Source organism: Oncorhynchus clarkii, chromosome 12 (genome assembly GCF_045791955.1).
Source record: "Oncorhynchus clarkii lewisi isolate Uvic-CL-2024 chromosome 12, UVic_Ocla_1.0, whole genome shotgun sequence".
Lineage (NCBI taxonomy): Eukaryota > Metazoa > Chordata > Actinopteri > Salmoniformes > Salmonidae > Oncorhynchus > Oncorhynchus clarkii.
The window spans coordinates 21795293-21818459 of NC_092158.1; the positions used below are offsets into that span (position 1 = coordinate 21795293).

Sequence of the window (23167 nt, forward strand, 5' to 3'; positions counted from 1 at the left end):
ATGCACCTCGGCATAGATTCTACAAGTGTCTGGAACTCTATCGGAGACCTCAATTCTTCCACGAGAAATTCCATCATTTGGTGTTTTGTTGACCATGGTGGAAAACCCTGTTCTAGGCGCCACTTCAGAATCTCCCATAAGTATTCAATTGGGTTGAGATCTGGTGTCTGAGGCGGCCATGGCATATGATTTACATTGTTTTTATGCTCATCAAACTATTCAGGGACCTCTTGTGTCGTGTGGATAGAGGCGTTGTCATCCTAGCCGTGGAAGCCACAATAATGGCCTGCCCAGCATTTTTATACATTTGATCAACTTGTAATATTTTCCAGTTTTCACTATTGAAAGATGACCAAACCAACCCCCTATTGAAAGATGACCAAACCAACCCCCTTCTGGCACTGTGTCTACAGCCTACACTTATATTCATAGTTCAATCCAATTCAGAAATGTTTGATTATTGTAAAGTAGGATACAACTCACACATCCGTCTCGTTTTCTTGCAGATTCCTTCATAGGAACTGAGTCTAAGATGAAGTTATGGGATGTTTTGGCCACGTGTTTGTTGCTCCTGAGCTCCGTCTCCACACGCCCCCTTTACCAAAACCTTCAGCCTGCCAAAAGAGCTCACTACTCGGATTGGCATAGTGATTCTCTGTCCCCGTCTGTGGAGGAACCAGAGCCAGATTTCCAGTCGGAGTCTCACAGCCTGCAAGAGATTTCCATGGAAGAAAAATGTAAGTCAAGATTCTGATACATTGTTTTTACACCTACTGAAGTTTCAAACATACTTTCTTCTGCATAAGATCAGACCGTCTTCAGGAAAATTATAATTTCTTATAGAAGACTATTAAAGTTGCTTGATGAGACTCTGTTGCAAAACCGTAGCATTAATGTGACTGCAGTACTCAGTCCTCAAATGGTTCTCAGTTTCTTGAAGTGAATATGGGTTTAAAGAGGGTGACACACCATACATTAAACATACCATGTATTGTTTGGTACTCAGTGTGTTCAAATTGCCTGATTACCAAAACAAACGTGCTACATTCAGTCCAAACATGTAACCCAAACAGAGAGGATACATATCTGTTTACCATGGCCATAGGTTGCCATGTGTTACATATTGCACCAGGGGTGCTCCCCTGGTAAGAACAGGCACTCTGGGGTTACACTTGGTTTTTGGTGGGTAAAGTCTTGCAAGCTACTGTCTTTTGCTATGAACCACATTGTAGCAAGGCAAGCTTATCCCAAATAAAGGGACAGCAGTCAATGTAATTGATGCCTGATAGTGTGAAGCGCCCTTGAACGGAGGCGAGACCAGTCATTGATGAATCCTGCTGAGTGCCTGATTCAGAGGAGGAGCAGTAGTCTGTCTAACAGCAGGTTTGAGCAGCCTTCTCTGCTGCTGTGGGCAGCATCACGCTGGGGTCAAAACATCCATGCGGCAGAAGGAGCAAGAAATAGTGACTGCAGCGCCTCAGTCCTAAACAGAGTTGAGCACTGACATTCCTACTGCCTTGTTTATCTTCAACCCTGCCTCCCTGGGACTGCGGTATTTGTGCCCTCTCCCTGTCAGGAAAACAAAGCACTCCCTCCCCAACCAAGTTACAGTAGAGGAACCACAAAACAGATGCCGATCACAGGAGAAAGAATGGACTATACGGAGTAAGAAGCAACAAGGGAAAGCTCAATATTGTATTTCTGTTCATTTTAGCAGCTGCAAGGGCGAGTAATTCAATTTGTTTAAAAGAGCATGAACCTGTCTTGTCTTTACACAGTATAAGCTGTAGACGAGACATGGAACATTTAGACCAGAGAAATGTTTCCCCCTCACCTCATATTCAGTTAGCGGCGGTGAGTGACATCCCCTCGGCCTGTTCTGTAACTTAAGACCGTTAACAATGCACCAAGGTGTAAACAACCCTGGAACTCAATGGGAGGTTTTGGCCTTTTGTTTCAGTTGCAATGTCTGTGGTAAGCGATGACTCTTGTACCCATTCCAAGTAATCTTTGGAGGCAAGTGTCTCTGCAGCTGATCCACAGCCTCTAGAGATACTTGTGTCTGCAGGACAGAAAACATGTACAAGGCTTCTGGAGCCTGCACAACTAGGCTAGAAAACGGATGAAGTTGTTAATAGTAAATAATATTTTGGTCCCTGTCGGATCCTTGTCAGGACTTCACTTTGGTCTCAGTGGAGCTTTACACTGGCAGGCTTCAGAGCTGATCTCTAAATCATAAAAACATGATTCTAGAGAACGTTTGAAACAGGTGCATGGGAGAGCCAGGAGGTGTTTCTGTATTTTGGGCGGTTTTGCTGCAGAACATTTCACCTTAGAATAGTACCTACCACTGTCTGTCTGCTGGCATAGAATAGTACCTACCCCTGTCTGTCTGCTGGCATAGAATAGTACCTACCCCTGTCTGTCTGCTGGCATAGAATAGTACCTACCCCTGTCTGTCTGCTGGCATAGAATAGTACCTACCCCTGTCTGTCTGCTGGCATAGAATAGTACCTACCCCTGTCTGTCTGCTGGCATAGAATAGTACCTACCCCTGTCTGTCTGCTGGCATAGAATAGTACCTACCCCTGTCTGTCTGCTAACATAGAATAGTACCTACCCCTGTCTGTCTGCTCTATAGTGTATCAGCTAATAGACATACAATAGGAGGTGTCTAAATCTAAAAGGCACAGGGTGTCTAAACAGATTGGCCTCTGGCTCACCCGATACGGCCCAATCAGCTTTCGACCTGGGTGGATCAGATTACCTGTTCCCTGGTAGTGGGACAGGTGAGACAGGTGACACCCACCACCATAGAGAGGCTGGGTTACTGACACCTCCACCTGCCAGACAGACACACTACAGAACCTGTCTGGATGCCCTGTGCCCACCACACACAGGCCAGTCAACTGAGGCTTGGAGTAAACATGTCAAGGCCAGCATAGCCCCTCTACTAACCTTACCTCCACCGACCAAATACACAGATGCACAAACATACACGCACGCACATTAAAACATAATAAAAACGTCATATACTGTACCTGATTGCTGTTGGGTAATAGTGCCATACTAATTGAGTCATTTCACAATAATGTTTTCTTCTGAGTGGGTTGCAAGATGCTTATGCGCTGTGGAGCAGGAGGGGGTTTACACTATAATAGAATCAACATGTATTACATAAGGATCAGGACTCTCTGGGTCTCTTCTTGTTCCCCTCTGCAGAGGGCAGAGGGCTCCCTGCATGTTTTGAATTTGAAGCAGAATAGGTGCTCTGAGAGATCTGCTCTAACTCAATGTCACATTCTGTATGATTCCCTTCTGGAGGTGCTGTAAACTCTGATTCAATGTTTTAAAAGGGAAAGAGAAGGATGTCCATTCCAAGACCTATAACTAAGATCAGAGTCATATTTAGAGAAGACTTGTGCCAATACGGTTTGTGTCTGAATGTTCTGAGAGCGCCACTTTCTCCTCCATAGCCGTAGCTAAGTGGTAATTGATGTTGCACTGTTTATCTCTGATAGTTTCAAAACCTATGAAGATGTCCAGTGAAAGCAGATATGCAATTTGTTGACACCACAACACAGTAAAGACTTGGAGACACATTATCCCGAATGCCAATCAATAAAAACGTCTGTTAAATTCGCTACTCTGTTTTGCTTGTTTGCAGCGGGTCATTTCATAGGGAACTGTCAGAGGCACTGACATATTGTTACATCACCAACATGGCGAGAATAAAACCTGGCTGAACTCTTAATATATGGCTTTGCCTAAAATGACTGAGGAAGACTAAAACAATCCTCTGTATGGCACTGTCAGCTGTAACAGTTATCGAAGCATTGCTACTTTGTCATGGAGATGCTCAATATTGATTTAACATTCAAATTGTTGTCATTACTATTTTTACTTCTATTGTTTATTACGACTCTATGTGTTGTCATTTTATTGCATTGAATTCACTATTGCATTATCAGTAATTTCCTCTTTGCATCCTCTCTCTCTTAAAGATGACATCACAGGCCCATATCCGGACCAGTTTGAGGATGTAATGGATTTTATCAAGGCTACCATTGGCAGACTGAGAAGATCATCAGAGCCCGCCGGCAGCTCAAGGGGAAGGAGGGAGCAGAGAGAGCAGGGGAGACAGAGAGGAGCAGCAAACATAGACCGAAGAGGGGGAGGGAGAGGAGTGGGGAGAGGAGGGCGTGGGGAGAAGAAGGGTCGGGGGCGAGGGGGCAAAGGGAGGAGCAGTGAAAGAGGGGAGCAACGGATGAAGCCGGTTGAAGGCCGAGGTTGCTTGCTAAAAGAGGTCCATCTCAACGTCACAGACTTAGGGTTGGGCTACCGGACCAAAGAGGAGCTGATCTTCCGGTACTGCAGCGGCCCTTGTTCAGATGCAGAGACCAACTATGACAAGATCCTCAACAACCTCACCCACAACAAGAAGCTGGTCAAGGACACACCCTCCCGCACCTGCTGTCGACCAATCACGTTTGACGATGATCTGTCATTCCTGGATGACAACAACGAGGACTACCACATTCTGCGGAAGCATTCCGCCCGCAAATGTGGCTGTGTCTGACTCTGGGAGAGACGAATGAAAGAAAGGCTGACAGACAGACAGAAAGGAGAAGGAGCAGTAACATAAAGCCTCTCAGAGGTTGGTACTGCCTCTTGGAATGAAGGAACACATGGGAAAAGAAGGGAACATGAGACGGATACAGTCCACTCCAGTGGTGTCTTAGGAACCATGGACAGTATTAGCATGTCCTGTGTCCCACTCCTGAGAGGCTGCTGTGGGGTGAACAGGGATGGTGTGGTCCCCAAACCTCCAGTAATTAGGCTAATTTAGAGCCCAGATCAGGTCACAGTGGAGAAGGGACTCCATGCTATAATGCTATAATTACATAGAATTTTAATTACTTTGAAATTCAGCGTAACGGTCTTTAAAAGAGACGTTGTCAATTCAGCTCAGTATTCACTTCATGATTGGATGACGTTCTTGGACACCTACAGGGGATACGCTCTCATTTCCCTGTGGAACCATGCTGTTACACTCACAGGCTTGCCTGCAATGGAGCTGCTGAGACGGAATCAGAGGAATTTAGGATATTGTTCCTCAAAAAACGTCTGTTTTTCCGTAGTCAGATCATGAGGCATACAGTGAGAGCAGAACTCTTCTTGACAAGTATTTCCAGCTGCAGTCCAGAGTGTTCTGGTTTCACTGCACAGACTGGAGCTTAACGTTTACATTCACAATGAACGAGGGAACCTGTTGACTGGTTTAGTCCTATAGCAAAGAGACAGTCTGGTACGACACATCAATGTAAAATCCAATATATTTACAATTTATATATATATATAAATATATATATATACACACACACAAGATGTATTTATTAAGATTGAATTAACTTATTGTTATTTATTGCAGTCCATTTTATGAAAGAAATGTTTGTTTTTCTTATTTATTTGAGCTCTGTTTTGTCCCGGATGGTACCAAAGTCGAGCATGTGTTTTCTAAGTAGAATCAGATTGTGCTGAAACAACCGGATTCAAGGTGCAGCCATAACTAATCAAACTCATCCTTCAGTTTCAAAATGCTGTACAAAGTCTGTAATCCATGGTAGTTAATCCTAAACCCACTGCCGATTCCAAAACATCATAGATTTATGAGAATAACAGAAGCTATCGATTTAGAGAGGGGGCGCAGAAAGGAAGTGACAGGGTGGAGCGGACCAATTCCAACCTTTTTCAAAACTTACAAATCTTATCTCTGCTTTCGATCCTTTTGAATGATGCCAGGTTTGAGCGTCTTTGACAGTGTTCCTCATTTGTCACTAATGGAAAGCAGAGAGGGCTGAGCAGCCTGGGGCGTTAGGGGCTGAGGGCCTGGGAGACACCAGTCAGCTGCTCCTCACTCCTCACGCTAACCAAGTAGATGGGTAAACAAGACTACTGCCAAAATCATGGCATGCCATTATCGGTTTACAAAGGAACATACAAAGCCTGCATTCATTGTTTATTTTCTAGGCATAAAGTCGCACTGCCAGTGGTTATCCCGGAGAGCTGTGTAGCTTTCTTTACAATAATACTCTCCACATTATTTCAAGACATCCTCTTTTTTTATAGACAGAATAACAAAATGACCTCATTGCTAGAGAAGTGGTGCAGGACAGGTTGGATATGGCCAGCCTTCAGGCCCACTGCTTTCAATTCACTTACATTCTCTTTCTATCACACCATTTACAAAGTAATGTGTTACTAAACTCTTTACAAAATGCTACATAAAAGCTAGCCAGGAGTGATGGTAGCACAGAAAATCTCTGATATCATAGAAGCAGTCAGTAAAAACCTTGACGCAAGACTGTGGAAAAGGGACCCACTGTCCTTTGGCCATCATAGTGCAGTGCAGAAGTTGATGGTATGCATGTACACTTGGCTGCCAGGGTCTGTTACCCTCAACCCTTCAGTCTGGTCCTGGCTCTACACCAAGCCTGGGCAAAAACTTTGTAGTGGTTACTGTCCCAGTAGGCTTTAGCGTTCTTGGGAGTGTCTCTGTCTCTGTGGTCTCTGCTTTGACAGACATACAGGTTTTTCTTACTGATCTGGGGTCTGTTTGAAAACAATTCTCTAACATGCAGCTTAGCCCACTACTCCCACTGGAACACCAGTGCTTAAGACCATTTAAGGGCGATCTAGGCTCTACCTCTCTTAGCCAAATCGACATGCACTCCCCTACAAATTTATTTGGACAGTGAAGCTTAAACTTTTCATTTGGGTCTATACTCCAGCATTTTCACTTTGAGATCAAATACTTCATATGAGGTGACAGTACAGAATGTCACCTTTTATTTTAGGGTATTTTCCAACATTCTGTTTATCCGTTTAAAAATGTAAGCTCTATGAATCTAGTCCCCCCATTTGAAGGTGTCATAAATATTTGTACAGAAACACATACGTGTTTTAAAGTGGTCAGAAATGTTGTATTTGGTCCCATATTTCTAGCACACAATGATACAGTTAGAGATACGAAGGTCATACCTCCAAGACATGCTAACCTCTCATCTTTACCTCTTTACCAACAGGGGAGGTTAACATTTTTGGGGGGGGTATGATATTTATGTCTAACTTTCTCACTCATCATTATTCACGATTCATTCATGATTATCCGTAATCATTGCTAGGAACTACATTAATGCAGAAGTGTTCCCGAAACACATTATATTCTTATTTACAATAAAAGTGAATACATTAAATACATTATTTACTATTGGGAAAAACATAATCCGTAACATAACCAAAACAAACTGCAAATGCATCCAACAACTTTGTAGAGTCACAGGTTTGATAGGAATGTGGGAACAAATACTACACTTTTGACTACTTTAATTCACTACAAGTGAAAATATACAGTATGTCACACAAGTGAGTACACCCCTCACAGTTTAGTAAATATTTGAGTATATCTTTTCATGTGACAACACTGAAGAAAGCAGTTTAGACATCAATGGCTGTGTGTTGAGTTATTTTGAGGTGTCAGCAAATTTACAATGTTATACAAGCTGTACACTCACTACTTTACATTGTAGCAAAGTGTCATTTCTTCAGTGTTGTCACATGAAAAGATATACTCAAATATTTACAAAAATGTGAGGGATGTACTCACTTTTGTGATATACTGTATATCTTCAAGTGTGGGGAGGGGGGGGACTACTTACAAAGTCATTTCATTTCTAAATGGTAAAACAGATATGTATGAATATACCTTCAAATAAAAGGTGACATTTTGCACTCTCACCTCATCTGAAACATTTGATCTCAAATCCCAAATGCTGGAGTATAGGGACAAATGTACAGATTATTTAGATTCACTGTCCAAATAAATACGTATGGAAGTGTGCGTCTTAAGACCAGACAGCACAACAAAAAGACAGACAGACAGTACAACAAAAAGACAGACAGACTGTGTTTGTGACATCACTGAAGGGGAGAGAGGGGACCACTGGGTAACCAGGCATTCAGTGTGAGCATTATACAGCATACAGTATACACTCACCCAAAACAACTACTAAACAGAAGGGAACACTAACAGAGAATTCTTTAAGAGCATAATATTACTGCTATGCCTTTGTCCCATTATCATAGAGAGGAGCTTCTGGTGAAAACACAGAGAGAGAGAGCCCCAGGACCTGATGAAGGGCATGGATTACGGACCAGAGTATCTGTGCTCACCCAACTGCATCCAAGACAGCTTTAGTCTCATAATCCATCCTGCACACAGAACAAATCCACGGCATCAAGCTGAAATTTAGGCCCAATGGGGTGGCAGGGTAGCCTAGTGGTTAGAGCATTGGACTAGCAGCCAAAGTGGTTGCAAGTTCAAATTCCTGAGCTGACAAGGTACATATCTGTAATTCAGTCCCTGAACAGGCAGTTAACTCACTGTTCCTAGGCCGTCATTGAAAATAAGAATTTGTTCTTAACTGACTTTTTTATTTTATTTTACCTTTATTTAACTAGGCAAGTCAGTTAAGAACAAATTCTTTTTTTCAATGATGGCCTAGGAACAGTGGGTTAACTGCCTGTTCAACTTGCCTAGTTAAATCCAATAAAAAATACGGTCAGAGAAAAATCCACCATTTTATCACAGCACACTTTTCATTTGGACCATCTTCCCTTTTAATATCGGATTTCTGTGTAAGTCTTCTGGAGACAACCTAGCAGCCTCTTGGGCCCTTACCCTTCTGCACGATATTTTAAAGTGTGTGTGAACTAACTGACTGACCCCTCTGTCTTATGGTTGTTTGCTCAACAGTCGGTGATCTTTTCCTGTGTGTTCATAACTCCGGCAGTTATTCTGTGAAGATAAACATTCAAAGTGTACAAACACCAGGCAGGCAGAAAAAAATGCATTATTTGTTTTCAGACCTATGTTTGTGTCGTTATTGCCTCTGTGAAAGAAAAGGTGTAATGTCTCACTTGTTTTGTGTTACTGAACCAAAGCTCTCAACAAATTTTATTTTTGTACAATATTTTATAACTTTTTACAGAATTAAACTTGTTTCTATCAAAATGTTGTGTATCTGATTGCTACTCAATACAAAATGCAGTGCGAGATCTGTAGAATCCTATTGGTCGTTTATAAGAAAGGTCTTCCGTAACAAAGTACTCCATGTGTAGTCTCTCCCTGACAGACATTTGAGTGCAAATGTAATTCTCATGGTGGAATAACTTCGTTGGAGGTTGCCATCAGCACTTGAAGGGCAGATGTTAGGGCAGGGGAGGTTTGAGGTTTTATAGAGAGGGTCAGGGCAGGGGAGGTTTGAGGTTTTATAGAGAGGGTCAGGGCAGGGGAGGTTTGAGGTTTTATAGAGAGGGTCAGGGCAGGGGAGGTTTGAGGTTTTATAGGGTAGGGCCAGGGCAGGGGAGGTTTGAGGTTTTATAGAGAGGGTCAGGGCAGGGGAGGTTTGAGGTTTTATAGAGAGGGTCAGGGCAGGGGAGGTTTGAGGTTTTATAGGGTAGGGCCAGGGCAGGGGAGGTTTGAGGTTTTATAGGGTAGGGCCAGGGCAGGGGAGGTTTGAGGTTTTATAGGGTAGGGCCAGGGCAGGGGAGGTTTGAGGTTTTATAGAGAGGGTCAGGGCAGGGGAGGTTTGAGGTTTTATAGAGAGGGGCAGGGCAGTGGAGGTTTGAGGTTTTATAGAGAGGGTCAGGGCAGGGGAGGTTTGAGGTTTTATAGAGAGGGGCAGGGGGGGCTTGAGGTTTTATAGAGAGGGGCAGGGGAGGTTTGAGGTTTTATAGAGAGGGTCAGGGCAGGGGAGGTTTGAGGTTTTATAGAGAGGGTCAGGGCAGGGGAGGTTTGAGGTTTTATAGGGTAGGGCCAGGGCAGGGGGGGCTTGAGGTTTTATAGGGTAGGGTCAGGGCAGGGGAGGTTTGAGGATTTATAGGGTAGGGCCAGGACAGGGGAGGTTTGAGGTTTTATAGAGAGGGTCGGGGCAGGGGAGGTTTTAGGTTTTATAGGGTAGGCTCAGGGCAGGGGAGGTTTGAGGTTTAATAGGGTAGGGACAGGGCAGGGGAGGTTTGAGGTTTTATAGGGTAGGGTCAGGGCAGGGGAGGTTTGAGGTTTTATAGAGAGGGTCAGGGGAGGTTTGAGGTTTTATAGGGTAGGGTCAGGGCAGGGGAGGTTTGAGGTTTTATAGGGTAGGGCCAGGGCAGAGGAGGTTTGAGGTTTTATAGGGTAGGGTCAGGGCAGGGGAAATTTGAGGTTTTATAGAGAGGGTCAGGGCAGTGGAGGTTTGAGGTTTTATAGAGAGGGGCAGGGGAGGTTTGAGGTTTTATAGGGTAGGGTCAGGGCAGGGGAGGTTTGAGGTTTTATAGGGTAGGGCCAGGGCAGAGGAGGTTTGAGGTTTTATAGGGTAGGGTCAGGGCAGGGGAGGTTTGAGGTTTTATAGGGTAGGGCCAGGGCAGAGGAGGTTTGAGGTTTTATAGGGTAGGGTCAGGGCAGGGGAGGTTTGAGGTTTTATAGGGTAGGGCCAGGGCAGTGGAGGTTTGAGGTTTTATAGGGTAGGGTCAGGGCAGTGGAGGTTTGAGGTTTTATAGAGAGGGTCAGGGCAGGGGAAATTTGAGGTTTTATAGAGAGGGTCAGGGCAGTGGAGGTTTGAGGTTTTATAGGGTAGGGTCAGGGCAGGGGAGGTTTGAGGTTTTATAGGGAGGTCAGGTTAGGGGAGGTTTGAGGTTTTATAGGGTAGGGCCAGGGCAGGGGAGGTTTGAGGTTTTATAGGGTAGGGCCAGGGCAGGGGGGGGGGGGGTTATAGAGAGTGTCAGGGCAGGGGAGGTTTGAGGTTTTATAGGGTAGGGTCAGGGCAAGGGAGGTTTAAGGTTTTATAGGGTAGGGCCAGGGCAGGGGAGGTTTGAGGTTTTATAGGGTAGGGCCAGGGCAGGGGGGGGGGGGGGTTATAGAGAGTGTCAGGGCAGGGGAGGTTTGAGGTTTTATAGGGTAGGGTCAGGGCAAGGGAGGTTTAAGGTTTTATAGGGTAGGGCCAGGGCAGGGGGAGTTTGAGGTTTTATAGGGTAGGGCCAGGGCAGAGGAGGTTTGAGGTTTTATAGGGTAGGGCCAGGGCAGGGGGGGGGGGGGGGTTATAGAGAGTGTCAGGGCAGGGGAGGTTTGAGGTTTTATAGGGTAGGGTCAGGGCAAGGGAGGTTTAAGGTTTTATAGGGTAGGGCCAGGGCAGGGGGAGTTTGAGGTTTTATAGGGTAGGGTCAGGGCAGAGGAGGTTTGAGGTTTTATAGGGTAGGGTCAGGGCAGGGGGAGTTTGAGGTTTTATAGGGTAGGGCCAGGGCAGGGGGAGTTTGAGGTTTTATAGGGTAGGGCCAGGGCAGGGGGAGTTTGAGGTTTTATAGGGTAGGGTCAGGGCAGGGGGAGTTTGAGGTTTTATAGGGTAGGGTCAGGGCAGAGGAGGTTTGAGGTTTTATAGGGTAGGGCCAGGGCAGGGGAGGTTTGAGGTTTTATAGGGTAGGGCCAGGGCAGTGGAGGTTTGAGGTTTTATAGGGTAGGGTCAGGGCAGAGGAGGTTTGAGGTTTTATAGGGTAGGGTCAGGGCAGTGGAGGTTTGAGGTTTTATAGGGTAGGGCCAGGGCAGGGGGAGTTTGAGGTTTTATAGGGTAGGGTCAGGGCAAGGGAGGTTTGAGGATTTATAGGGTAGGGTCAGGGCAGGGGAGGTTTGAGGTTTTATAGGGTAGGGCCAGGGCAGTGGAGGTTTGAGGTTTTATAGGGTAGGGCCAGGGCAGGGGAGGTTTGAGGTTTTATAGGGTAGGGCCAGGGCAGGGGAGGTTTGAGGTTTTATAGGGTAGGGTCAGGGCAGTGGAGGTTTGAGGTTTTATAGGGTAGGGTCAGGGCAGTGGAGGTTTGAGGTTTTATAGGGTAGGGCCAGGGCAGTGGAGGTTTGAGGTTTTATAGGGTAGGGCCAGGGCAGTGGAGGTTTGAGGTTTTATAGGGTAGGGCCAGGGCAGGGGAGGTTTGAGGTTTTATAGGGTAGGGTCAGGGCAGTGGAGGTTTGAGGTTTTATAGGGTAGGGTCAGGGCAGTGGAGGTTTGAGGTTTTATAGGGTAGGGCCAGGGCATGGGAGGCTTTATAGAGAGGGTCAGGGCAGGGGGAGTTTGAGGTTTTATAGAGAGGGTCAGGGCACGGGAGGTTTGAGGTTTTATAGGGTAGGGTCAGGGCATGGGAGGCTTTATAGAGAGGGTCAGGGCAGGGGAGGTTTGAGGTGTATAGGGAGGGTTAGGGCAGGGCAGGTTTGAGGTGTTATAGGGAGGGGAGGGGGAGGGGAGGTTTGAGGTTTTATGGGGAGGGTCAGGTAAGGGGAGGGTTGAGGTTTTATAGGAAGGGTCAGGGGAGGGGAGGTTTGAGGTTTTATAGGAAGGGTCATGGGAGGGGTGGTTGAGGGTTTTAGTTGTGTGTTAGGGGGTTGTAAGGATAGATTAGTGGGAGGAGAGGCTCGCCAGTGCTTTGCTTCCTCCTGTTGTGTATTCCTGAATGCTAGGGCCAGGTCTGTATGGTAAACAAAAGCTTGCTGGAAAGCGACACCATGCTGGAAATCGAGGCACTCAGGGAAAATGTTTCCACCGCACAGAGAAGATGTGTAAACACTGATGAGAAAATGGCACAGGCGGCGTGAGTCAGTCAATTTCTGCCCGTGTGTATACACCTCAAGGTGATTTGATGCACCTTGGTTTTTCCAGTGGATAAAAGGAAAGCCCTGATTATCTACACACAGCTGTCCATCAAGCTGTGTGAGGATGATGACTTCAGGCCTGGACCATCGGCAAAGCACATTTCTTTAGTCCAAAACATGCCCCTCTTTTGAACAAAAAAACAAAAAAACAAGCCAAAGATTGGGGCAAGGAGATGAGGAGAAACCTGGGACCAAGACGGAGGAGAGACTTGATCCTCTGATTGCGCCATGACTTATACGGATTGTAGTGCCACATCCAGCCCAAAACACACCCTTTGCCCACTACTAAAAGAGGCAGATGATCCCACTGGACATTGCTGGACTGTTATGTCACTCACTGATCCTGCATTCCAACATTTTGGCATTCCTGGGCTGGTAACAGACACTGCTGCAGCCACTGGCTGGTGACATCATCCTTTGGAATAGTAGTGCTGGGCAAGAAGATTAGGCCTTAGGGCTTGGCGGTTGGCTAAGCCACGCTCCTTTGGGACTCATTACGGTTTTCAGGACGTTTGAGGCTTTTTCATGGTGAACTGGCCACAGTCCAGATGATGAGCAGTTTTCAAGGGTTTGTGTTTAGAACACGCTTTCTAGTCATGATCTCTTGGGATGACTGTGCAGGACAAAGCACAGCACAATTTGATTCACAGTGCTATTTGATTCACTAAGGAAAGACAAAACAAACCTTTTCCATGCCTGTTTTCTTAAAAACGTTAAATAAATCTGGGGACTGGGTATTCACCCTGGTGAATGAGAACTGCTACTTTATAAAGACACTAAAGTAGTGTCTGTCAAAACTGAATGGTCTTCTCAATCCCTCATAACTCAAATCAAATGTATTTGTCACATGCTTCGTAAACAACAGGTATGGACTAACAGTGAAATGCTTACTTATGGGCCCTTCCCAACAATGCAGAGAGAAAGAAAGAGAAATAATAGATAAGTAAATCACGTAATAATAGATACACAATGAGTAACGATAACTTGGCTATATACACAGGGTACTAGTACCAAGTGGATGTGCAGGGGTACAAGGTAGTTGAGGTAGATATGCACATATAACTAGGAATAAAGTGACACATGGTCAACAGTAGTATGTGATGAGTCAAAAAAGGGTCAATGCAGATAGTTAACCAAATAGCTCCTCGGACTAACTACACTTAACAAAATATAAACACAACATGCAACAATTTCAAAGATCTAACCGAGTTACAGTTCATATAAGAACATCAGTCAATTTAAATACATTCATGAGGCACATGACTGGGAATACAGATATGCACCTTTTTTTAAGAAGGGGCGTGGATCATAAAACCAGTCAGTATCCACCATTTGCCTCGTGCAGCGCAACATCTCCTTCACATAGAGTTGATCAGGCTGTTGATTGTGGCCTGTGGAATGTTGTCCCACCACTCTTCAATGGCTGTGCGAAGTTGCTGGATATTGGCGGGAACAGGAACACGCTGTCATATACGTCGATCTAGAGCATCCCAAATATCCTCAATGGGTGCAGGCCATGGAACAACTGGAACATTTTCAGCTTTGAGGAATTGTGTACAGATCCTTGCGACATGGGGCCGTGCATTATCATGTCGAAACATGAGGTAATGGTGGCGGATGAATGGCAGGACAATAGGCCTTAGGATCTCATCGCTGTAACTCTGTGCATTCAAATTGCCATCAATAAAATGCATTTGTGTTCGTTGTCCCTAGCTTATGCCTGCCCATACCATAACCCACTCTGTTCACAAAGTTGACATCAGCAAATCGCTTGCTCACACGACGCTATACACGCCGTCAGCCATCTGCCCGGTACAGTTTCAACTAGGATTCATCCGTGAAGAGCACACTTCTCCAGCATGTCAGTGGCCATCGAAGGTGAGCATTTGCCCAATGAAGTCTATTACGACACCAAACTGTAGTCAGGTCAAGACCCTGGTGAGGACGACGAGCACGCAGATGAGCTTTCCTGAGACGTTTCTGACAGTATCAACGTCAACAGCGAAGAGGCGACCCCGGGATGCTGGCCTTGTAAGCAGAGTTGCAAAGAAAAAGTCATATCTCAGTCTGGACAATACCAAGAAAATATTAAAATGGGCGAAATAACACAGACACTGGACAGAGGAACTCTGCCTAGAAGGTCAGCATCCCGGAGTCGCCTCTTCACTGTTGACGTTGAGACTGGTGTTTTGCGGGTACTATTTAATGAAGCTGCCAGTTGAGGACTTGTGCGGCGTCTGTTTCTTATACTAATGTACTTGTTCTCTTGCTCATTTGTGCACTCCTATTTCTATTCTGGTTAGAGCCAGTTTGTGCTGTTCTGAGAAGGGAGTAGTACACAGCGTTGTAACAGATCTTCAGTTTCTTAAACATTTAGACTTATTTTCTCAGAACAAGAATAGATTGGTGAATTTCAGAAGAAAGTTCTTTGTTTCTGGCCATTTTGAGCATGTAATCAAACCCACAAATGCTTTCTATCAACATGTCAAATATGCAACCAGAGGGAGAAAAAAAATTCTAGATCACCTGTACTCCACACACAGAGATGCGTACAAAGCTCTCCCTCGCCCTCCATTTGGTAAATCTGACCACAATTCTATCCTCCTGATTCCTGCTTACAAGCAAAAATTAAAGCAGGAAGCACCAGTGACTCGGTCTATAAAAAAGTGGTCAGATGAAGCAGATGCTAAACTATAGGACTGTTTTGCTATCACAGACTGGAACATGTTCTGGGATCCTTCCGATGATAATTGAGGAGTACACCATATTAGTCACTGGCTTTATCAATAAGTGCATCGAGGACTTCGTCCACACAGTGACTGCACGTACATACCCAACCAGAAGCCATGGATTACAGGCAACATTCACACTGTGCTAAAGGGTAGAGCTGCCGCTTTCAAGGTACGGGACTCTAACCTGGAAGCTTATAAGAAATTCTGCTATGCCCGCCGACAAACCATCAAACAGGCAAAGCGTCAATACAGGGCTAAGGTTGAATCGTACTACACCAGCTCCGACTCTCGTCTTCTGTGGCAGGGCTTGCAAACTATTACAGACTACAAAGGGAAACACAGCCGCGAGCTGCCCAGTGACACAAGCCTACCAGATGATCTAAATCACTTCTACGCTCACTTCGAGGCAAGAAACACTGAGGCATGAATGAGAGCATCAGCTGTTCCGGGCGACTGTGTAATCACGCTCTCCGTAGCCGACATGAGTAAGACCTTTAAACAGGTCAACATTCACAAGACTGCTACTCTCTGTTTTTCATATATGCATAGTCACTTTAACCATACCTACATGTACATACTACCTCAATCAGCCCGACTAACCTGTGCCTGTATATTGCCTCGCTACTGATATTTTTCACTGTCTTTTTTAATGTTGTTTTTATTTCTTTACTTATCTATTTTTTACCTAATATCTTTTTTTTACTTAGAAATTGCACTGTTGGTTAGAGCCTGTAAATAAGCACTTTGCTTGTTGTATTCGGCGTACGTGACAAATAAACTTTGATTTGATGCTCCAGATACTCAACTAGTCTAAAGAAGGCCAGTTTTATTGCTTCTTTAATCAACACAACAGTTTTCAGCTGTGCTAACATAATTGCAAAAGGGTTTTCTTATGAGCCTTTTAAAATTCTAAACTTGGATTAGCTAACACAATGTGCCATTGGAACACAGGTGTGATGGTTGCTGATAATGGTTCTCTGTACGCCTATGTAGATATTTAATAAAGCATCTGCCGTTTCCAGCTACAATAGTCATTTACAACCTTAACAATGTCTACACTGTATTTCTGATCAATTTGATGTTATTTTACATGGGGGGAAAAATGATTTTCTTTCAAAAACAAGGACATTTCTAAGTGACCCCAAACTTTTCAATGGTAGCGTATACAAATTGTTGAGTGTGGTCTTAGTGCCAGCATTGGTTTGCGGTGGTAAATAGTCAGCTACGAAACTGTAAGGTGGGTAAAAGCCTGAGGCTACATTCCAGAGGATTGTAATGAACATAAACGTGATCCATGCACTGTACCCAAGTAGCTTTTTCCCTCACACTAACATAATTATAGACAATCTACAGGTTGGACAGGAGATTTAGGACAACACTGGTGACTGTCATCACTTATCTAGTTTCTGGGTGAGGTGAAAGCAGCAATTAAAGGATATTTTAAACATTTCTAGCTATTCAGCTCTGACACATTTGGGTGGCCATACCATACATGTTGTGTAAGATAGCTCTACTGTTTATGTACAGTACCAGTCAGTGCCAGGGTTTCTCTTTATGTTTACTATTTTCTACATTGTAGAATAATAGTGAAGACATCAAAACTATGAAATAACACATATGGAATCATATAGTAACCAAAAAAGTGTTAAACAAATCAAAACATATTTTATATTTGAGACTCTTCAAAGTAGACACTCTTTGCCTTGATGACAGTTTTGCACACTCTTGGCATTCTCTCAACCAGCTTTACCTGGAATGCTTGAAGGAGTTCCCACATATGCTGAGCACTGCTTTTCCTTCAGTCTGCAGTCCAACTCATCCCAAACCATCTCAATTGGTTTGAGGTTGGGTGATTGGGGAGGACAGGTCATCTGATGCAGCCCTCCATCACTCTCATTCTGGGTCAAATAGCCCTTATACAGCCTGGAGGTTTATTGGGTCATTGTCCTGTTGAAGGTGTGCTATTTACAGATTGGCTGTGTAAAGGTACAGTGATGGGTAAGCTACTCAGAAAGCTGATGATTAAAGTTGGAGAGGGAGATATAAGACTCCAGCTTCAGCGATTTTTGCAATTTGTTCCAGTCATTGGCAGCAGAGACCTGGAAGGAAAGGCGGCGAAAGGAAGTGTTGGCTTTGGGGATGACCAGTGCAATATACCTGCTGGAGCGCGTGCTACGGGAGGATGTTGCTATGGTGACCAGTGAGCTGAGATAAGGCAGGGTTTTACCTAGCAAAGACTTATAGATGATCTGGAGCCAGTGGGTTTGGCGACGGATATGAAGTGAGGGCCAGCCAACGACAGCATACAGGTCGCAGTGGTGGGTAGTATATGGGGCTTTGGTGATAAAACGGATGGCACTGTGATAGACTACATCCAGTTTGCTGAGTAGAGTGTTGGGGGCTATTTTGTAAATGACATCACCGAAGTCAAGGATCGGTAGGACAGTCAGTTTTACGAGGGTATGTTTGGTGGCATGAGTGAAGGAGGCTTTGTTGTGAAATAGGAAGCTGATTCTAGATTTCATTTTGGATTGTATATACTTAATGTGAGTCTGGAAGGAGATTTTACAGTCTAACCAGACACTTAGGTATTTGTAGTTGTCCACATAGTCTTGGTCAGAACCGTACAGAGTAGTGATGCTAGTCGGGTGGGAGAGTGCGGGCAGCAATTGGTTGAAGAGCATGCACTTAGTTTTACTAGCATTTAAAAGCAGTTGGAGGCCACGGAAGGAGTGTTGTATGGCATTGAAGCTCGTTTGGAGGTTTGTTAGCACAGTGTCCAAAGAACTGCCTGATGGTGTCGCCTGTTTAGAGGTGGATCAGAGAATCACCAGCAACAAGAGCAACATCACTGATATATACAAAGAAAAGAGTCGGCCCGAGAATTGAACCCTGTGGCACCCCCATAGAGACTGCCAAAGGTCCGGACAACAGGCCTTCCGATTTGACAAACTGAACTCTATCTGAGAAGTAGTTGGTGAACCAAGCGAGGCAGTCATTTGAGAAGCCAAGGCTATTGAGTCTGTCAATCACTGCATTCTTGTCTGCAAAGTCGAAAGCCTTGGCCAGGTCGATGAAGACGGCTGCTCAGTACTGCGTGTCGCTGCAGAATTCTCCGGTAGTCATGCTGATTACGTGTGTCACGGAATTCTAAATAAATCACAGACAGTGTCACCAGCAAAGCACCCACACACCATCACACCTCCTCCTCCATGCTTCAGGGTGGGAACTACACATGAGGAGATAATCCGTTCACCTACTCTACGTCTCCCAAAGACACAGGTTGGAACCAAAAATCTCAAATTTGGAATCATCAGACAAAAGGACAGATTTCCACCGGTCTAATGTCCATTGCTCGTGTTTCTGGTGTCCTTTAGTAGTAGTGGTTTCTTTGCAGCAATTCGACCATGAAGGCCTGATTCACACAGTCTCCTCTGAACAGTTAATCTTGAGATGTTTCTGTTACTTGAACTCTGTGAAACATTTATTTGGGCTGCAATTTCTGAGGCTGGTAACTCAAATGAACTTATCCTCTGCAGCAGAGGTAACTCTGGGTCTTCCTTTCCTGTGGCAGTCCTCATGAGAGCCAGTTTCATCATAGAGCTCAATGGTTTTTGCGACTGCACTTGAAGAAACTTTCAAAGTTCTTGAAATTTTCCGGATTGACTGACCATGTCTTAAAGTAATGTTGGATTGCCGTTTCTCTTTGCTTATTTGAGTTGTTCTTGCCATAATATGGACTTGGTCTTTTTTTACCAAATAGGGCTATCTTGTGTATACCACCCCTACCTTGTCACAGCACAACTGATTGGCTCATTAAGAAGGAATGAAATTCCACAAATGAACAAGACACACCTGTTAATTGAAATGTATTCCAGGTGACTACCTCATGAAGCTGGTTGAGAAAATGCCAAGAGTGTGCAAAGTTGTCATCAAGGCAAAGGGTGGCTACTTTGAAGATTCTCAAATTTAAAACATTACTTGATTTGATTAAAAATGTGTTGGTTACTACATGATTCCATGTGTTATTTCATAGTTTTGATGTCTTCACTATTATTCTACAATAGTAAAAATAAAGAAAAATCCTAGAATGAGTAGTTGTGTCCAAACTTTTGACTGGTACTGTACACTAGATAAAGTACCTGTTCATATTGACAAAAGCATTATACATGGAGTAACTTTCTAAACTCAATTCATACCCCAGAACTATACCCCAAATTATGAATCGTAAGTAACACCACATGGCATTGCGTTGTCTTGGTATTTCCGAATTCAATAAACCATTTCTATGCAAAATGTTCTCTTTTCCCATCAATATTTAGGACTGGTTAAATCCTGCAAGTGAAACTGCGGAACAGAAATAGCATCTAAATAAATATTTATTTGAAGGAGTGACTCAAAGGAAATGCATGCATGTCCTTCAGACCCAGATGACTAAGACTGAGTGGATGTCTAAGAGGTTAACTCCATGATAGACACCAGATAGATCAAGATGGAGATATCAAGATATCAAGGATTTTAATTGGAAGAGATTGCATCTCAATAAAATCTAGCTGAAAGTCTTGATCTATGTCTGAAGGTCCAAAGTCATGGTATAGGCTTCAATGAGGTGGGATAAAGTGAGGTGGAGTAAAGTACACACTACATGTATAATTTGGATGAACTATCCCTTTAATTACTGTATCTCAGGAGATCATAAACGACACACAATTTGAGTCAAGTACAGCAAGTTAAAAAGAATACACATATAGAAACACTCCCCAGCACACTAGCACACAATCGCACAAAAACACACTCATACTCACACTTGCATGCACATGCACACACAAAGGAGTTGTTGCGGCTCAAATCTTGCGTTTCTTCCATTGGTTCATTGTCAGCCTCTTCATCAGACTCTTCCTCATCTTGAAAGATTGCAACTGGTTGGGTACTGGCAGAAGACAGGGAGGAGGGAAGACAATTTACATTGGTACAGTACATTACAACGATCCTTACACGATACAAATAAGATAGTCTTATTCAGCGTCAACAAGACAGAAAATTAAACTGATACAGACCGAGAGAAGGAATAATGGGACAAGATTTTAAGAGACAGAATAAAGGAGGCGTAATGAAAGGGATAGGACATTAACCAGTGAGGCAGGTCAGCAGGAAATTAAACCATTTCCTTATTGTTATCACTCTGCCCATTCTGAGCAGTGATTAAAATCCAACATCTGTTCTAGGTGAATAAGGCACACATGACACACACTCACAGAAACATACAGACACACACAAAAAGCACACATGGGGTTAGACTATAGGACGGAGAGAGTAGGGAAATTAGGAATATGTTCTTCCAATCCATCCACTAGGGTCCAGGCAGCACCTCCTAAAATACTTGTAGTGTGCCTCCTACTCAATGACACTTTCCTTAAGATGTTTTATAGACCATACCCTCTCTTTTAGAACCTTCTTACAGGTCATTCAATGATCAGATGAGGGAGTTGTAATACAATATTTATAGTGTTCTGTCTCGTGTGTGTGTGTGTTAGTGGTGCGCGGGTCAGCTGTTTGTTCACCCGTACCCGCCCGCAATTGCTAATAACCAATCTGCAACCGCCCAACTGTGATAAAGTGAAAATCTGAGGCCCGCACCCAACTCTAACCAGCAAATAATGAAAAAGCGCTATAGGCTACAGTCAAAGACTGCAGAACCATTATTCGACAGGAGTGCTGCATTTTCTTGGTCCCCAATTTAGATATATATCTGCTTAGAATATCCAACATTTTGGTAGGGTATTTGAAAAATGGCGCTGAAGAACGTGGCTGACGTTTTACATTCTCCCAACCAATTGTGCTAGTTTGTTTGTTTTTTTTGCATTTTGTGTAACTTATTTTTTTACTTGTTGTGTATATAATGTCCTGCTACTGTCTCTTATGACCGAAAATAACTTCTGGACATCAGAAAAGTGATTACTCACCGCGGACTGGAAGAACATTTTTCTTTTAATGAGTCCAACAAGAAGCAACTCCTGCTTTCACTGCAACAGGCCCAGATCCACGCCGTTTGCATGAAAAAAAGATGCCACAGATCAGGGATCCTTCTGAAAATCCGGAGGCGAGCCTAACGTGCAATCACTGGACAATAAAATGGATGACCTACGATTAAGATTATCCGACCAATGGGACATTAAAACCTGTAACATCTTATGTTTCACCGAGACGTAGCTGAACGAGGATACGGACAATATAGAGCTAGCAGGATTTTCCATGCACCGGCAGAACAGAGACGCTACCTCTGGTAAGACGAGGGGCAGGGTTGTGTGTCTTTTTGTCAATAACAGCTGGTGCGCGATGTCTAATATTAAGAAGTCTCGAGGTATTGCTCGCCTGAGGTAAAGTACCTAAAAAGCTGTAGACTGCACTATCTACCAAGAGAGTTCTCATCTGTCTATTTACCACCACAAAACAAAGCTGGCACTAAGACCGCTCTCAACCAACTCTATGAGGCCATTAGCAAAGAAGAAAATGCTCACCCAGAAGCGGTGCTCCTAGTGGCCAGGGACTTTAATGCAGGCAAAATTAAATCAGTTTTACCAAATTTTTACCAGCCTGTCACATGTGCAACCAGAGGGAAAAAAACCTGAGACCACCTTTACTCCACACACAGAGATGCATACAAAGGTCTCCCCCACCCTCCATGAGCATGTTAGGAAAAATGTACTCATTGTTGTTAGAGTATTTATGTTTAGTTAAAATATGGCCTGCCACACTCACACTATCCTTGTGGGGACCAAACTATTGATTCCCATTCAAAATCCTATTATCCCCAATATCGCACTAATGCAATTCCACAAAATACCCAATATGCACAGCAGCAGATTAGCAAAAAATATAAAATAGGTTGTCACATGGAAGCCATTAGCGTAGCGTATTTACTTCACACAAAGTCCCCCTGAATTCAAAGCACACACATAATTGACACTGCCGGACTGCACAGGCGAGTCGTGACCAGAATGCGGTTAACAAACCCTACTATTACTACTGTCACACCCTGACCATAGTTTGCTTTGTATGTTTCTATGTTTTAGTTGGTCAGGGTGTGAGCTGGGTGGGCATTCTATGTTACATGTCTAGTTTGTCTAGTTCTATGTTTGGCCTGATATGGTTCTCAATCAGAGGCAGGTGTTCGTCATTGTCTCTGATTGGGAACCATATTGAGGTAGCCTGTTTGGTGTTGGGTTTTGTGGGTGATTGTCCTTAGTGTCCTTATGTCCTTTTTCTGTCGTGTGTTTGTGCACCAGTATTAGGCTGTTTCGGTTTTCGTTACGTTTTGTAGTTTTTGTATTGGATTCGTGTTGCTTCAGTTTCATTAAACATGGATCGCAATAGCCACGCCGCATTTTGGACCAAGCGGGGTGGTAAAGGGCAACAGAGGCAGCAGCAGCAGCAGCAGTGGGAGAGGCTGCACTATTTGGAGGTGCACAGCCCGGTGCGGTACATTCCAGCTCCACGTATCGGCCAGGCTAGAGTGGGCATCGAGCCAAGTGCCATGAAGCCGGCTCTACGCATCTGGTCTCCAGTGCGTCTTCTTGGGCCGGCTTACATGGCACCAGCCTTGCGCACGGTGTCCCCGGTTCGCCTGCATAGCCCAGTGCGGGCTATTCCACCTCGCCGCACTGGCAGGGCGACCGGGACCATTCAACCGGGTAAGGTTGGGCAGGCT

At 44.4% G+C, this 23167-nt stretch overlaps 1 protein-coding gene across 1 annotated transcript; it reads left to right on the plus strand.

Annotated features, from left to right (window-relative positions):
* Nucleotides 1-532: 532 nt before the first annotated feature.
* LOC139421920 (glial cell line-derived neurotrophic factor-like) lies at nt 533-4793 on the plus strand. Its single transcript, XM_071173056.1, has 2 exons — nt 533-737; nt 4005-4793. Exons 1-2 carry the CDS (start codon nt 533-535, stop codon nt 4577-4579), a joined length of 780 nt encoding a protein of 259 aa, XP_071029157.1. The 3' UTR covers nt 4580-4793.
* Nucleotides 4794-23167: the final 18374 nt, after the last annotated feature.

Coding starts and splice junctions, on each gene's coding strand:
- LOC139421920 (XM_071173056.1), top strand. CDS start 533: ATGAAGTTATGGGATGTTTTGGCCACGTGTTTGTTGCTCCTGAGCTCC. Junction 738..4,004: donor GATTTCCATGGAAGAAAAAT/GTAAGTCAAGAT, acceptor TCTCTCTTAAAG/ATGACATCACAGGCCCATAT.